Source organism: Panthera leo, chromosome F2 (assembly GCF_018350215.1).
Source record: "Panthera leo isolate Ple1 chromosome F2, P.leo_Ple1_pat1.1, whole genome shotgun sequence".
Lineage (NCBI taxonomy): Eukaryota > Metazoa > Chordata > Mammalia > Carnivora > Felidae > Panthera > Panthera leo.
In genome coordinates this window covers 63,689,044-63,706,277 of record NC_056695.1, presented here as the reverse complement: position 1 = coordinate 63,706,277, position 17,234 = coordinate 63,689,044, and the positions used below count along the sequence as shown (strand labels likewise).

Here is a 17,234-nt window from a genome sequence, read left to right as displayed (position 1 = left end):
ATACTTTTTTTTTAATACATAGAATGAGTTAAAGATTGTTTTATGGGGGTGCCTCGGTGGCTCAGTTGGTTGAGTATCTGGCTCTTGATTTTGGGTCAGGTCATGATCTCACAGTTTGTGAGTTCAAGCCCCACATTGGGCTCTTCACTGACAGTGCGGAGCCTGCTTGGAATTCTCTCTCTCTCCTTCTCTCTCTGCCCCTTCCCCACTCATGCTCACTTGCTCTTTCTCTCTCTCTCTCAAAATAAATAAATAAGCTTAATAAAAAAATTATTAAAAAAAAAAAGATTGTTCTATTAGCCTTACTTGAGTTCCATCTGCACCAATCTTGTTCAGGGCTCCAACAGTGGTATACAGAAAGTTAATGATCTTATTGAAATTTTCATCTCCAATACTCCAGGATCCATCCACCATAAACACCAGGTCTGCCTTGGCAGCTCTACATACTAAAGACCAAGAATGAATTTTGAATCAGAGATAAGGAGAAAACATAGTAGTTGTCAAATCAACAAAGTAGATGATCTTTTCCTTCTGGTAACTAGAGCCCATTCCCATAGAAAAGGTATAAATAATAATATTCTAAGCTCTTAATCATTACACTTCCTGACAATCATTTCTTTCCTATGGTCAACTTCCTATTCACGACTGAGAAGCTTTTATCAAACAGGTGGAATCAGAAGAGGAAAAAAAAGATCCACCAATCTCAGTCCCCAAAAACAGAAAATGAAAGAATAGAAAAATGAGGGACTAAAGCAATTTAGAGACAGAAGTATCAACAAATGCTCTCTAGTGCTCACTTATTAAAAGAAAGCCCAAACTATTACTCTGAGCACCCTGTCCTCTGCTTATTGAGTCAGTAACTTCAGAGAAATTCAAATTCAGAAGAAAACCACGGGACACAATGGAAGCAGATTAATCTACAACGTGGTATGCATTTGGGCTGAGGCCATAAGCAAGATTTCAGCCCTGCTCTACAATTCTCTCTATACTTTCCTGCCACCCATAGGTACATGTCAGGAAATGTACCCTAATGCTAGCCCAGGGAAACTATTATCAGTAGGTATTACTGATTTCAACATAACAAGCAAAAAACACACCAAGAAAAACCTACTCTACTGAAAGCATTTTTTAGTAGTCCTTTGTTGGTATCCTGTGTTGTTTCAGATTATCTATGCCTCTCTTCCCCTTATTAGTATGGATCATTGTGGCTAACTCTGTTTTATGATGAAACAAACAATTTAATCTTCAATAATCTGAATCTTTTAAACTTAGGCCAGCTGCACACAAATATTCTATGAGATAATGTGCCTTTCTCCTTTCTTTAGGGAAAAAAAAACACACTGGGTTTTTATTTTATTAAGTGCAACTTTATTCCCTCAAAGCTATTTATAATATAGAATAAACCATCTCCAGGTGAGGTAATACTCCAGGATCTGGTGTGGTTGTTCTCTTAAATTCTGAGATTAATAAAATTTTATAAATTTATGGTTTGAATTTAAAGCTAAAAAGGATCACAAGATATGCTAATTATAAGCTTATTAAAGAAAACCCCGTCCTCTGTGTCCAAGGAAAAATTAAATCAAGATTAGATTCCAACTTTGAAATGAGAGCAAAATCTATTTGAAAATATACTCAAAATGAAAATTTTACTTAATCAGAGGGCAAAAATACACCAAAATGCACGAAGGAATTACCTCTGGGATATGAAATTGTGTTTTTAATTTTCTTCTTTGTACTCTTTTCTACTTTTTAATGTTTGTTTAATAAACAAACCCAACAGAAACCCTAAACCTAAAATCACAGCATTATCAATATTATTCTTTTACCTTCTTTGGCTGGTGGAATGGTCGGAGCAAAAGTAGGTGGTTTTGTAGGAAGTGATTCTGTAAAGGAGAGGGCAAGAGAACATCAATTAGCCATCACATATGTGGTGAAGAGAGGGAGGTCATGGAGTCATAGTTCTTCAGGAAAGTCAATGATTTTGACTATTGTCTTCTTGGAGAATTTAGCGACTACTATAAATCAGCCTCAGCCTGTGAAAACTGGCTCCCTCCATCCCCTAAAACTCAGACTGAAAGCTTGAAATACCATTTTGCCACAATTCAGTTTACCCAGCAGGAGTCAATGCAATCAAACTGTCAACTACAAAGTGGTTCTAATGCTGATTTAAGGCAAGAATCTTGCCAACCTATTTCAGATTAGTCTCTGGCTGCTTTCACACATATAATAAACGTCATTTTCATTCTGCCTAACTAAGGACTGACCATCAATCCTCGCTCAATAGCCCTCTCTCCTTTCTCACCCTGCATCCCCCAGATATGGTCCCCAGTGGAATCTAATTTGCTCTCTGTTCTGCTCAGACTGAATCTGGAAAACTTTCAGTTCTGAGGACCAAATGGCAGGACATTGGGAGACTACCGTGTGTCCACATCAGTTTAACCTGGATGAGGAGGGATGAGAAGTTCATGTAATATGCAAAGTGTGGTTAACGAAAAGGAACAGAGGAAAATTCAGTGAGAGCGGTGACTATCATAGCCGTTCATGTGGCAAAGGGCAAAAAAATTATGGCATCATTAGGTAAACATCCTAAATGTTACTATATTCTTTTCTTATTCTCATCTGACACTAAAAGTTTAAGAAAAACTGAGAAATGTCTTTTTCTTATCTTAGTTTAATTTGAGGGAAATCTCTCAACTAAGCATAGCCATTCGCTCTGGAGATAGTAAGCACAAAAACAGCGGGAAAGATTTGAGTTCAGGCAGACTGATTATTTTTCAGGATGGTTGTAAACAGAATTCCTTCACTGGCAGGAAGGTTGGAAGAGATGAATTTTAATTTTAAGGTCTTTTCCAATTCTAAGAGACAATCAAATGAAATTATTTAAGTAAAATCAACATTAAAAAATGAGATAACTGTATATTACTGATATGGAAACTGAGATTAATTAGTATGTGAAATGAAGCAAGACATATAATACCATGGTATGATCCCATTTGTGAAACATAAAAAAATCTGATATATATATATATATATATATATGATATATATCAATATATCTATATATGTCTATATAGATATAGATTGGATAGAATCTATCAGGTAGAATTTCTTGAAGGAGACCAAGCTGGGAAGAAAGAATGGGGAAAGAGGGAGGTCAACAAAGTGCTTTATACCTTTGTTGCATTATTATGTATATATATATATATATATATATATATATATATATATATGTATGTATATATATGTATATATATATGTATATATGTATATATATATGTATATATGTGTGTATATATATATACACATGTATATATATATACACACATCATTTTTATCCTTTAGAGACAATTTTTGAAGCTAAAACATTTCAAAAATAAAATACAAATTGAGCTATCTTAATACCAAAACTAGGATTGTAAACCTCTCTTGAAAACACCATAAAATGCTTCCATAGCCAGATTTATTTATCTTAAAATCTGTGGAAGTAATGGGTCATCTTTATAATTGTCCATCTTCTTTAATGTGGAAAATTGAGGCATATCCTAAGTTCTAAATCCTAAGAACCAAATCAATGAGAAGCAATGGCAGACAGATCAATATGTTTGGGCAGAACATCTGGCCAAAGAATCTTTTGGGTGGGAAGAACCACAATGAACTATTAACACATATTTATATTCTCCACGTGGCATACAGATGGCCCTTGACTTCAATACATGAGCAGTTGTCACATAGAAGACAGAGCAGTCTTGATCTGCATTGCTTCCAAAGGTTGAACTAGAACCAGTGGGTAGAAGCTACAAGAAGATAGACATCCCCAATATAAGGAAAACATTTACATCACACAGAGCTATCCAAATTAACCCTGGGTTGGTAGTTAACAGTTGTGGAGTTAGGGTTAGGGGGAGTTGAAATAGACCAGGGATCGCAAACTCAAAAATTTTTAGAGGTCGTGCAAGTAATGAATATGAGCAAAGAACTAGCCTAAACATTGAGTGGCAAACTTGAGAGCACATTTACTGTGTAAAAAGAGACAGCAGTTGGTCTCAGCAGATTAGCACCATGAGGATATATGCCTGTCCTGTGTTGTCAAATCTTTTGAACCTTCAACAAATACTTTAAAACTTGGGGGGGCGGGGGGCAGGGAAGTATGGCTCAGAGAAAACATATCTGATGGTGATATCTAACCCATGAGTATCAGTTTGTGACTTCTAAGAAGAAAGTCATGGTGATAACAAATACTTGTTCAATAAGATACAGGTAGAAAATTTCCTCAACAGGTTCTCTTGGATCTTCACCACCATATGACATGAGATAGTAGGTATTAAATTTTACTGCCGAGCAAAGAGAAGCTCAGTGATGTAGAAATGCCCAAGGCCGTAAATGTGAGAAAGAGTCCCAACCAAGCCTGTTTGACTCTAAATCTTGTGCACTACCAGGAGCCTAATAACTTTAAAATTATATGATCCTCTCTATCTATAAAACAGAACTCTAATCAGCAATAAAGAGAAAGATACTACTGATACATCCTACAACATGAATAAACCTCAAAAACACACGCTAAGTGAAAGATGTCAGATGCAAAAGACTACATATTCCTTATTTCCATTTACATAAAGTGTCCAGAAAATGCAAATGTGTAAGAAAAGAAAGCAAGTTGCCTGAGGTTAAACACAGAGGATTGTCTGTGAATGGGTATGAAAGATCTCTTTGGGTGGACAGAAATGTTCTAAAACTGGATTGTAGTATTGACTATACAACTCTTGGAATGTACTAAAAATCATTGAATTGTACACTTAAAATAGGTGACTTTTATGATATATAGGTTACACCTCAAAACTACATACGCAATATAAAATGCAGATATAGTGCACATGCAAACTCTATTTTAGAGTTATGAAATGAAGTCTTTATATCTGAAAAAAAAATGGATGATTCCATTTATTACGCTTTCATTTGAAGGTCACGCATTGTTGATGATTTCTTCCTGCTTATGCCAGACCACATAGACAATAGAACTTTCCAAATGTCAGACACATGATAGAGGGGCTACCAAGAAAACCCATCGCCTTCCACCTATTCAGATATAAATCGTCAGAGACTTCGAGCCTAAGTTCAAGATCCTGAGTTAGCCCACAAACGTTTTCCCAGAATTCACTACAATTAAAACCATTCTCATGTTTGTGGCCTTTACGTCAGGAATCCTTTATTAAAAGCCATTCCAAGAAGTTGACACTCTCCTTGGTCTTTAGAACATGTAAAAAGTGCTTTGTTTTAATTTTATACTTTGCCTTTCCCTTCAGTACATCAGATCTGCAGCCAACTTGGAAAAAGTGCAAGAGCCTCTTAAGTAGGCAATAACTCGAGGGTCAGCCATTTGGAACATCTTGGCTCCATTCCCACCTCATAGCTGTGGTAATATGCCATTGTTTGAATGTCAGGACCCGGTCCTTAAACTTCATTTCACACTCCACATACCACAAAAGTTTCTTATGGATATAGATCACAATATAGGTCATTGTTTCAAGCACTTTGCTATCATATGGCCTTATAGTCCCTTGTGAAGCATATGGAGGATGGAAAAAACCCATACAGATGACATCAGTGGGCCACATGCGGTGAATTATGGGACTGGAGAAGAGGACCAAAAACTTGTATTACAGATATTCCTGGGCAGCAATAGCTAACATTTTTCTAAATGGAATAAGGTTTTTGAATCAAAACAGGATGCCTAAAATACTGTTTGTTCACAGAGACAGGGATCAGGAGAGGACACACTTAACTTACGTGTTTTTTCCATTATGCTGACACTGGGTCCCTCAATCTCCTGAAGTTTTGTGTAAACACTGATTTTATATTCTGAATCAGGCTGAAGTCCGTAGAAGCAATGCCTGGTTGTCCCTCCGCCCACAGTGGATTCTTGCTTTTTTGTATCTAAAATCAAAGTGGAGCAAAATGTACACGCATGAAATTTTTAAAAACAGCTACCAGTAGATAACTTGCTTCTGAAACACTTACTATGCATGGCCTAATCAGATAACTTCAGAACAAATTACACTTGTTTAGGTGCTGTATCTTTTCCTAAAGAGTTAATACATCCACTGATTTTTTTGTAATTGAAAAATCACATTTTCTATGTTAAAAAAAATGAGAATAAAAGACTCCAGAGATCAACCCTTTAATGGCAAATTATTAATGCATATAATTGTGTGTGCACATCGTAATTGATACCTTGGATCTCTTGGTGTGGAGGTGAGTATATTTTTTAGAAATTAGAATATTCTTTTACAAACATGATTCTCCAGAATACAGTCAACCAGTTACAAATCGACAAAAAGATACATCCTTTTGGCCCCATACAACTTACTACCATGCAAAAAGATGCCCTTCTTGGCAGTGGCCTAAAAATATAGGTATGGAGTTAGAAATTATAGGATGCTAGGCAATCCTTATGCCTGTGGATGAAGAGGTGTTCCTCCAGGGTTTCCGGAACTTCATCCACAGATTATTTTCAGAACTGCTACAAATGCAGGCAAGAGCTTAGAGCATCACTGAGACAGCCAGGAAGTCCTCAGAATGTCCGATTTCCTACCTCTCAGCCTTAATTTTTAACCAACACTCATGATTTCTTTCAACTGCAATAAAGACTCCTAGGAAGCTTGGAGAAAGCTGCCTCTACTCTGAAAATCATTTTCTATTCTTTCAAAATCACAACTGAGTAAGTAAAACATGGTGCTTCAGTGGCTCAAGGCCCTAGTTCCAAAGTTCTGTTTGTTCTACGAAGAAGACAGCAGTATACAGCCATCTCCACAAAGAACCTTCTCTTTCTTGTCTCCACCATGGCAGAAGCACAAAGAACCTAGCAGACCTGATTAACTGTTGGCTACTTTCTTTATTCCCATACTCACAGCAAGATTGCTTCGCCTTTCTGGAGAAATTAGTGCTGGCCCTTGGGTCTGGAGTCTAGGGTAGTTGGATTTATTATACTCATCATTTTCTGAGGGCTTACTATGTGCCAGGTTCTGTGCTTTGTATTTAGTGATACAATAACCAGAAAGATAATATTAGCCAGCATTGAATGAGCATTGACCATGTGCCAGGCACTATCCTAAAGATTTTACATGTATCGGCTCATTTGATCCTTATAATAGTTATAATTGCTCCAATCTAGAGACAAGAAACCGAAGGCCAGAAAAGTTAGTAACTTAATCAAGTCCATATGGCTAAGTAGCAGAACTGAAATTAAATTCAGAACTCTAAATCACAGTCTCAGAGGACACTGCTTTAATTTCCATTAATATATCATAAAATAATGTAAGCTAAATGCTTTTTCTAAATAAAAGTTTCAGAGAGGCTGAGTGCATATGAAATGAGCAAACATGATAGCTTGCAGAGGTCAGATGAGGACCCCTTACGTGTCAGGGCTTTATCACTCCATTGGACAAAGCTGCCTACCTTGGTGGCTTTAATTACTAAAGAGTCTCAAATGGGTTTTCTTCATTGGCATAGAGCATTTATTATTTTATACTACATGGTTAATTGGTTAAAAGGAAGAATTGATGCTACCATGAAAAGAACAATTATTTAAAAAGATCTAGATTGATCTTAGTTTTACCCATAAGTTGTATCCATCTACTTAATGCCTTATATAACTTTATTTCTAGGAATTTAAAAATCCAGTGTTAAAAAACTGCATTGATTAAACACATTACACATATTATTTGCTGGTTAAAAAAGAACTCCTTCAAACTGTTAATTGAAGTTTATTAAATATAAATAAAATATAGAAAACAAAAACAGAACAGTACAAAATATAAAAATGTTAATTTTTCTATTTTGAAAGAATAATACCTATTAAATTTCAATCTGTAATTTAATATATAATGGAACAAAACATACATGTGTTATAACATACATTTATTAGAACAGACATGATATATATCATTTAAAACTTGTCCATGGACAAAATCCTTCTTTGAAAAATACAAATAAGATTTTTAAAACTATAAGTAAATTAAAGCCACTTATTAAATGGAATGTGAAAATTATTTTTTTATTTTTATGATTGATAATATAAAGGAGTTTCAAAAGTGAACTTCATATAATCTTTAGTAATATATTTGTTCAGAGTGACTTAAGGTCTACTTCAAAAATTTTCTTATCTATGTGACAAAATGATGAAATAAAAAATTGTTGGGGCACCTGGTTGGCTCAGTTGGATAAGCATCTGACTTTGGCTCAGGTCATGATCTACAGTTCATGAGTTTGAGCCCTGCATCAGGCTCTCTGTTGTCAGCACAGAGACCGCTTCAGATCCTCTGTAAGCCCCCCGTCTCTGCTTCTCCCTAGCTGGTTCTCTCTCTCTCTCTTTTTCTGTCTCTCTCAAAATAAATTTTAAAAATGACTTAAAAATTTTCCCAGGTGTTTGTGAGATTACATCTTGCTGTGATAGGAATTCGATAGTAAGGAAATGTTCATAAACCCTGCACTCTGTTTTGTTGCCGTCCCAGTTCAGTCTGTGGTTCCCAGGTTCAGGACCCCACATGAGCTGTTTCTTTCTAACCCTTACCCACAACTTTGGAGCCTCTTGCAAGCTTTTGTGAGTCACCTATAAAACAAAAATTTTCTAAACCCTTATGGCATGGATATTTATCCATTTCCATAAAAGCTTCCAGGAACTCTACAGGAATCAATTCTAGAAAAGTGCTTTTCTGTCATCTCTATTTCTCATGGATGTTCATGCACTTTATTAACCCTCAACAATAGAATATAAATTGATTTTACTGTTAAGCAACAACATAAAAATCTCAAAGCCATGGGAAAACTGGAACAGGCACTGTAAAATTTTGGGAAATGATATTACTTTAATTCCCAATAATAACAAAGAGGGGTTACATGAATGGGGATGTACCCATGTTGCTTTTGGCATGTGTGATTTAGGTCTAATGGCTTAGCCTTAAAAGAAAACATTTAAACTGATCAAATGATGACTGATTTCCTCAACTCTTTGTGCCAAAAGCAAGGAGTTAATTTATCTTTTTGGAACAGGAGAAGAAATTCTGTCTTTGTGCATTCATTCTTATGAACCATGGCTAAATACATTCTCTGGGTTATTGTGCTGAAAACGATGCCACCAGCTTGACTCACCAAAATGTCCTATGAGTAGTTACTGAGATGCACAAGCAAAGAATATCCAGGATCCAGGATACTCTGCTGGAATTTTATGACATAAATGCTTCCAATCTCTAGGTCTCTCAAATACTCTGACACACAATCATAATGTCACTGCCGGGACACCTGGGTAGCTCAGTCGGTTAAGCGTCTGACTTTGCTTAGGTTATGATCTCGTGGTTTCTGAGTCTGAGCCCCATCTCAGGCTGGCTGCTGTTAGGGAAGGGCCCACTTGAGATCCTCTGTCCTCCTGTCACTGCCCCTCCCCGACTTGCATGCTCACTCGCGCTCTCTCTCTCAAAAATAAATAAACATTCAAAAATAAATAAAATGGTCATAATGTCACTGCCTCAAAAAGCTTAATCTTGAGACTATGTTTTGTTTCATGCGATCTTTTGTTTTGGATCTGGTGTCTGGTAAGGGAGGCTCTCCACTATGCTGCAATTATGTTGATGATACTGCAAAATTGGCATTTCAACATTCAGTGACAGAAGACAAGTTGAACATTCTTTGAAATCTTCCTTAAGCAGTCTAACAAGAAATTCACCAAGTTATGGGGACTACAAAGGGAATAAAGTATTTGGGATCATGTGGCATCTAAATACATGAACTTAAAGGGAAATGATATACCCAACCTTGGATGCCAAGTCAACTCAAAAATAGCTTGGAGAACGAGACAGAATTCCAGAGCATCCACAGAACTAACGGAAACTCTCTTGGAGTTCTGAGCTACCTAAGACCAACCAAAAGTCTCTGACTTGGTCCGTCCTATCATTAACCAAAAGCCTACAATTTAATTTGGCAAATGGATGAGTGACTCAAACACAGATTTATTTCAGTCTCTCCTGAGAGGACCTCATCCTTCTGGTAATCTTTCTTTCTTTTTTTTTTTTTTTTTTCCTTCTTGGCTATAAAAAAAGTCATAATATTAAATGGGTAGAGGACATCTGTTGTTTTTGCCTGTCTTGCAACCATTCTCCCTTTCTTTGAATCTATTTTTCCCCACTCTTGGTCTTTATGATTTGGGAAAAAACTGAGTAACAACCCTTCTCCCCTCCAGATACAGAGGTGGGAGGCAACCAGGTCCGACCAGTCGGTTTATTTCATGCCCTTGAACTCAATGACAGATTTAGGGGCATGTGACCCAAGCCAAGCCACTATGACTCAGTTCCTGGACTTTTGTTGGAATTATTGAGAAAGAAAAGCTCTTTTTTTACTCAGGCTGGTTAAGCTGTAAACTGGGAGGTGTCATTCTGGATCCGACTGGGGCCAACTCAGAGAATCTGGCCGAGGATGAGTACAGAGCAAGAGAAGGGAGCAAGACTTCATCTTGATGGCATTGTTTGAACACTTAGATCCAGATGTGCCTGGTGCCGGACACTTCTAAACTTCTCAGTAGTCAATAAATTGACCCTTTTGTTTAAGCTCCTTTTATCTGCATCCCTACCATTTACAAACAAACCTAAATGATACAGCCTGGCCACTTTATTCACAAAAATCTTGGAAATTTGTAGGTATTACCTTAGATAAAAGCCTCAAAAAAAGCCTCAATTTTAGAGAAACTGAAGCCCAGAGAGTTGACCAGCAATTATGGTCAAAGCCGAGGGCCTCTCCACTGACTTCATCTCAGAATACAAGTGCAATGTGACCAGACCATGGGGATTATATTTTTTAAAAAACTGGAAAAAATTACCTGTCAAACAGTAAGAATTTGTCAGAAACATTAAAAAATATGTCACTCGGGGATAAAGCTTTTCTCCATCACATGGAGGAATCAGATCCCATTTCTCTCTAGTATCTCCTCTGGGATAGAAGGACTAAACATTCGCACAGGTAGCATAGGTAGCCAATGGGAGACACTACAAAGTTAAAACAGAGGGGGCCCTGAAACTCATCTCCCCATGGAAGAATCTGCATCTGACCACAAGTCCTTCAAAGGCACCAATCAGGATAATGATTTTATTTCTCTGTAAAATAAACAAACTCCACCTCAAATCAAGCTCCTAGATACAGAGAACAGACTCATGGTGGCCAGAGGCAGGTGTTGGCGGGGGGGGGGGGGGGGGGGGGGGGGGGGGGGGGGGGGGGGTAGGAGAAATGGGTGAAGCAAGTTAAAAAATGTTAGAGAGAGAAAGAGATAGAAAGAAAGAAAGAAAGAAAGAAAGAAAGAAAGAAAGAAGAAACACAACTGAATTTTTCCCTACTCTAAAGTAGGAAGACTATCCCTTGATCTAAATAAACTGTATGTTAAACCATTTAAACATATTCCCTACTGCTATCCCCATACTCCCTCCCCACTCCCAACACTCCTCTTTGAGGTAGACTGTCAGTTAGAAACTGTTGCTGCCCATTAATTAATATTCTTCAGTTAGACAACTGGATGAATGAGATGTAAGCTAATTGGGCTCATAAATCTCCTAGCTATAAATGTTGATGAAAAACCAATTGAGCAACACTTTGTTCATTCTTGTTTAATTGAGCCTTGAATGTAAGGCTCAGTTGAAGAGGTTTTTGGCAGCCTGGAGATAATACCAAGGGAGGACAAGTTAACTTCACTTGAAGACAGAAGGAAATGTGGACTCATTTGTTTGTTTGTTTGTTTGTTTGTTTGTTAACAAAGATCTTGGCTTCAAAAAAGAGCTTTGTGAGGTTTTAGACTACCAGATCAATGCTATCACACACATCTCTCATGTCCTCTGATGACAATCCCAGTGCTATTTTGCAAATATGCTAAGATGAAAACATTTAAATAAAAAATATACTTATAGAGCTTACTAATTCCATTGACAAAGTCAGTTTCAATGTATGTTTATGTCAGTCTATATAACTAAAATTTTTATGAAAGCCAATGAATATCCATAGGAGCCTATGTCCCTTCATGTCAACTTCCTGAATGACACAAAAGGATAAAAGTATTGTGGGGCAGTTTAGGAGTGTGATTTTTATCATTAGTAATTTTTTAAAGCTTAACAAATACCACTAAATGTCAACCCTTCTCTATGAAAATGTGATTTAGCCTGTCTTATAAAGATATGTGAAACATGACTCCTCAAGATTTTGTAGTCATTTCTCAAACAGTAGCATACCTTTCATGTACTTCTGCTTAAACATCTCATAAATCATATTAAATACAACCACAAAATCCATATGACTTGTCCTGACATTTCCTCACTCAGTGTTTATTTCAGCATAAAGCCACTCCTATATGTTTAGTCATGCCAGGCTAAAGGGATCCTTAAAGTATCACACACAGGGAATCAAGGAATTAGTGGCTTAGCACGTCGATTGAGACAATGCCTTGGCTGGGGTTGGCAGAAGTCTCTTTTTGTGTCGCTCATATTCTATTCTCATATTCTCAGCGTATCTCCAAATGCTCTCACCTCTCTACTAACCTGTGCTTTCCACTTTCCTGCTTTTTTTAAGAGAGAGAATGCAAACAAGCGAGGGACAGAAGGAGAAAGAGAATCCCAAGCAGGTTCCACGCTCAGAGTGGAGCCCAATGTGGGGCTTGATCCCACAACCCTGGGATCATGACCTGAGCTGAAATCAAGAGTCAGATGCTCAATGGACTGAGCCAAAAAAAAAAAAAAAAAAAAAAAAAAAAAAAAGCCTGCTTTTTTCAATTAAACAAAAATGAATAAGAAATAATCATGGGGAAACCATGATTATTTGTCCAGAAAGAAAATTTTTTAACAATTTTATTACGAATTTTGAAAGGTTAAAAGAATCACTTGGAATTCTCCAGCGTCTTCTAGAGTCTCCCCCAAATAACAAGATATATCTTTTGCACCAATAATACAGTATTTAATCTGATAAATCAGATTAAAGTAATTTTCATTATTTGATCTCATCTTCTGAATATTTTGCAAGCTGATAATAGTCCCTACAAACTTACTTTTTGGGAATCAGCCTTTTGTTGTTGTTCTTCAAACTTTTTTTTTTTTTTTTAATATATGAAATTTACTGTCAAATTGGTTTCCATACAACACCCAGTGCTCATCCCAAAAGGTGCCCTCCTCAATACCCATCACCCACCCTGCCCTCCCTCCCACCCCCCATCAACCCTCAGTTTGTTCTCAGTTTTTAACAGTCTCTTATGCTTTGGCTCTCTCCCACTCTAACCTCTTTTTTTTTTTCCTTCCCCTCCCCCATGTTCTTCAAACTTTTAATGAAAATAGGCAGACATTTCTAGTTTTTCAACTTTGAAACAAAGTTCCAAATTTAGATGTTCTTGAGAACAGTAATGCTGAAAAACCTGCCTATGATGGCATAGATCTTAAACCATCTCTTGAATGAGAGTTTATTGTTCACCATTTATCCTCCAAAATAAAGAGAGTCAGTCAGTAAGAAAACCATTAAAATCAAAATGAGATCCCCATGGAGTAACACTAAAATAATAACACCATATCATTTTAACGTACGTTAGTCATGGCTATTTGTCTCCTATTGCCAATAGCAGCTTCCATTCTCTGGAGGTTAACGTGGGCAAAGCACTGTCGCAAATGTTTCACGCGGAGTTATCGCCACGTAATCCTCCAGAATGCCACAAGATCAGCACTGTGGTTATACCCATTAACAGATGAGAAAACAATCATTTGGAGAGGTTAAATAATCGGCTTCCCTAGCCATTCTGACTCCATACCCCGCATGATCCATCATATAACATTGGCTCCTCAAGAAGAGAGCTCTAGTCTGTTACTTGCATGTTGTCCACAGAGATTTGCACAGAACTAAGTACGTGAGCGCTTCACAAAATCATCCGTGATAGGTGGCACTTACCCTGGAGCGATTCGATGACCACTCTGTAGGCAGTGGCATGGCGATGCACCTGCCACCGGGCACACAAGCTGGTCATTTGAACCTGCTCTGCTTGAAGATTGGTCACACCCAAAAACACTATAATGAAAAGAAACACACCTATGTCACACTACAGACAACACCACAAATGTCCCCAAGTCTGAAATTAACTTTAACCCAATAACATTCTAATTCACAGTTCCCATAGCCAGTGGTGGGAAATCCATGAACTCACAATAAATTAGTGCACAAAAGATAACTATTTTATTACTTGAGAGAGAAGTTGCAAAACATGTATAAATATGGTCTGTTTTACACTTGTAAACAAAAAGGGAAATAGTCACAGAAAAAAGACCAGATGTAATGGATGGTGAAATTCTGGTTTTTTTGTTTTTTTTTTTAATTTTTTTTTTTAACGTTTATTTATTTTTGAGACGGAGAGAGACAGAGCATGAACGGGGGAGGGTCAGAGAGAGGGAGACACAGAATCTGAAACAGGCTCCAGGCTCTGAGCTGTCAGCACAGAGCCTGACGCGGTGCTCGAACTCACGGACCGTGAGATCATGACCTGAGCTGAAGTCGGCCACTCAACCGACTGAGCCACCCAGGCGCCCCGAAATTCTGTTTTTTTATCTGATTTTTAATCTGTCTTTATTTATGTTTTCTAAATATTCCACAATTAATATAATACTTTTATAATAAAAAATCAAATACAATATGCACTTATCAACCATTGAAGGATAGCCTTGGCTTAAATAAAAAGGAAAGCAAAATAGACAAAGGGAAGTCTTACTCAAACAGGAGTTTCATAAGGACCGGCCTTCAAAACATGATTGAAGGGAAATGAACATATTTTTGAAAATGTAAAAATGAAAGATTTAACACAGATAAAAAATTATAAAAATCAAACACAAAGATTCCTATTAATTTTAGAACACTGTGATATACAAAAATGATTCACAGAAAGGTTATTTTGGGAAGCAATAAAAATAGTATTTCTCCAATACAATAAAGGAGTAAGTATCTGGCATTTATCATTTAGACTCGAAAAGAACACAATTAAAAATTAATATGTATATTCTCCAATGACCTCTGACTTTCATCCACATCATTTTCTTACTTTTCCCTCTCTCTTAGCTACCTTTATAATAAAAATAGTTTAAAATTATTTTTCAAAATGGTAAAAAAAAAATCTTATCTAATCAAAATTTACATTTTCACATTGTTCTTTTCTGTTAGACCAGAGAGAGAAGACCTCTTTTCCAAAGGCCAAATAAATGAGCCCTGTTGTTCCATAAAAAAAAGGAAATTGTTAATGATTTATGTAACCACACCAAATTTTAAAGAAATCTTAAATTAACTTATTTGCCATTGTATGGGCTTTTATTTTGCTTGGGAGAAAGAGAGAAAACAAATAATAAGCCCATCTAACTTTTCCTTTAAAGACAGAATATAAAACAATTCAATACTCTTAATGTTTTAAAATATATGTGGAATACCCAACACACTTCTTGAAGAAGAGAAGAGGGATGGAACAGAAGAAAGAAAGATGCAAAGAAAGGAAGATAAATGGAAACAAGACAGAGCAGGGAGAAGAGAGGTCAATAAAAAAAATCACAGAGACAGAAAAAGTGGCCCAGACAGAAAGGGTAATTACTCTAGAGGAGGAAATGAAAATCAGCTAGTGAAGGGGAGAGACTGAGTGGGAAAGTGCACAGGGGATTCTAGGGTGCTCCTAAGGAATGGGATTGTTGTAATAGAACAACAGAGGGAAATCACTCGGAGGTTACTGTAATGCCCAGAATGGCATTACTTTACCAGCCAAGTACAAGATCAGAACCATAGACCAAGGCCTTCCTAGATCTGTTGAAGACAGACTATTTCTTTTGAGATTAAATTGATTCTGTAATCTAGCCTTTAAGGTCTTAAGATATTCCATTAAAAAAGGTTCAGGAAGCCTCCTCTAACGAAAAGCCTGGACCTATCTAAAATTTAGGTGGCCAAATAGAGGTGGCTTGGGGTCTGGTTTAATATATGCCTCATTCTTGATTGTTCCATTCATTGATTAATTATTTGGTTAGGGATGACAATGACATATGGGCCAAAGGTGTAAAGCACAATTATTACAATAATAATAATGCTTATTCACTAGTGCTTGCCATATGGCAGATCATTTTTACACATTATTTCTGGAGGCCTCACAATCAGGATATTGTCTTCATTTTAGAGTTGAGAGAACTTGAGCTCAGAGAAGTTTAGTAATCTGCTCAAGGTCACAGCTATTTTTTTTTCACTTTTATTTTTTATTTTATTTTATTTTATTTTATTTTATTTTATTTTATTTATTTATTTTTCAATATATGAAATTTATTGTCAAATTGGTTTCCATACAACACCCAGTGCTCATCCCAAAAGGTGCCCTCCTCATTACCCATCACCCACCCTCCCCTCCCTCCCACCCCCCATCAACCCTCAGTTTGTTCTCAGTTTTTAACAGTCTCTTATGCTTTGGCTCTCTCCCACTCTAACCTCTTTTTTTTTTTCCTTCCCCTCCCCCATGGGTTTCTGTTAAGTTTCTCAGGATCCACATAAGAGTGAAACCATATGGTATCTGTCTTTCTCTGTATGGCTTATTTCACTTAGCATCACACTCTCCAGTTCCATCCACGTTGCTACAAAAGGCCAGATTTCATTCTTTCTCATTGCCACGTAGTATTCCATTGAAGGTCACAGCTATTAAGTAGCAAATTTAAGGTTTCTACTTTTGATTATACCGTAAGTATCATTCCAGTATCATCTACCTGGGGCAGGTGGAGCTGATAGCACTGAGGATGATGCCAACTAGCAACAGCCACACCATTTTTATTTTTGTCATTTATGTATCATCTTTCGTGTGTATTGAAAATCCTGGTCTTCTGTTTAGAGTAATTATGTGGGTTTTGAAAAGTATTTAAGTAAAAAAATGTAAGTCGGTTTAAAGAAATATATTAAACAGATGGTGTGGCCAACGAGAAGTCCCAGATGGTATGCAGACTGCGTGAAAACCCTTAAAAGGTACAGAAGGAAGTCCTTTTTGTATCTTTTATGGATGGTGTGTGTGTGTGTGTGTGTGTGTGTGTGTGTGTGTGTTCACATAAGTGGGGAGGGGCAAAGACTTTGAGAAAAGCCAAACTTTGGTCCAACTTTGACTGGCGTTGGCCATGTCGCTACAGACTGGTTGGAAAATTTCACCTAATGTGAAAAATGCCAACAAAGACTTTCCAGAAGGA

General features: G+C 36.9%; 1 protein-coding gene across 6 annotated transcripts in view; it reads right to left on the bottom strand.

Moving 5' to 3' along the window:
• The window catches only part of COL14A1 (collagen type XIV alpha 1 chain), a 211,852-nt gene that overhangs the window by 95,266 nt on the left and 99,352 nt on the right, over positions 1-17,234 (bottom strand). For all 6 annotated transcript variants that reach the window (XM_042923826.1, XM_042923825.1, XM_042923829.1 and 3 more), the window contains 4 exons: positions 13,948-14,064; positions 5,785-5,931; positions 1,827-1,883; positions 307-446 (listed from right to left, as the gene is read on the bottom strand). In XM_042923826.1, coding sequence (XP_042779760.1) covers positions 307-446; positions 1,827-1,883; positions 5,785-5,931; positions 13,948-14,064 — 461 coding nt within the window. The remainder of the gene's footprint in view (positions 1-306; positions 447-1,826; positions 1,884-5,784; positions 5,932-13,947; positions 14,065-17,234) is intronic.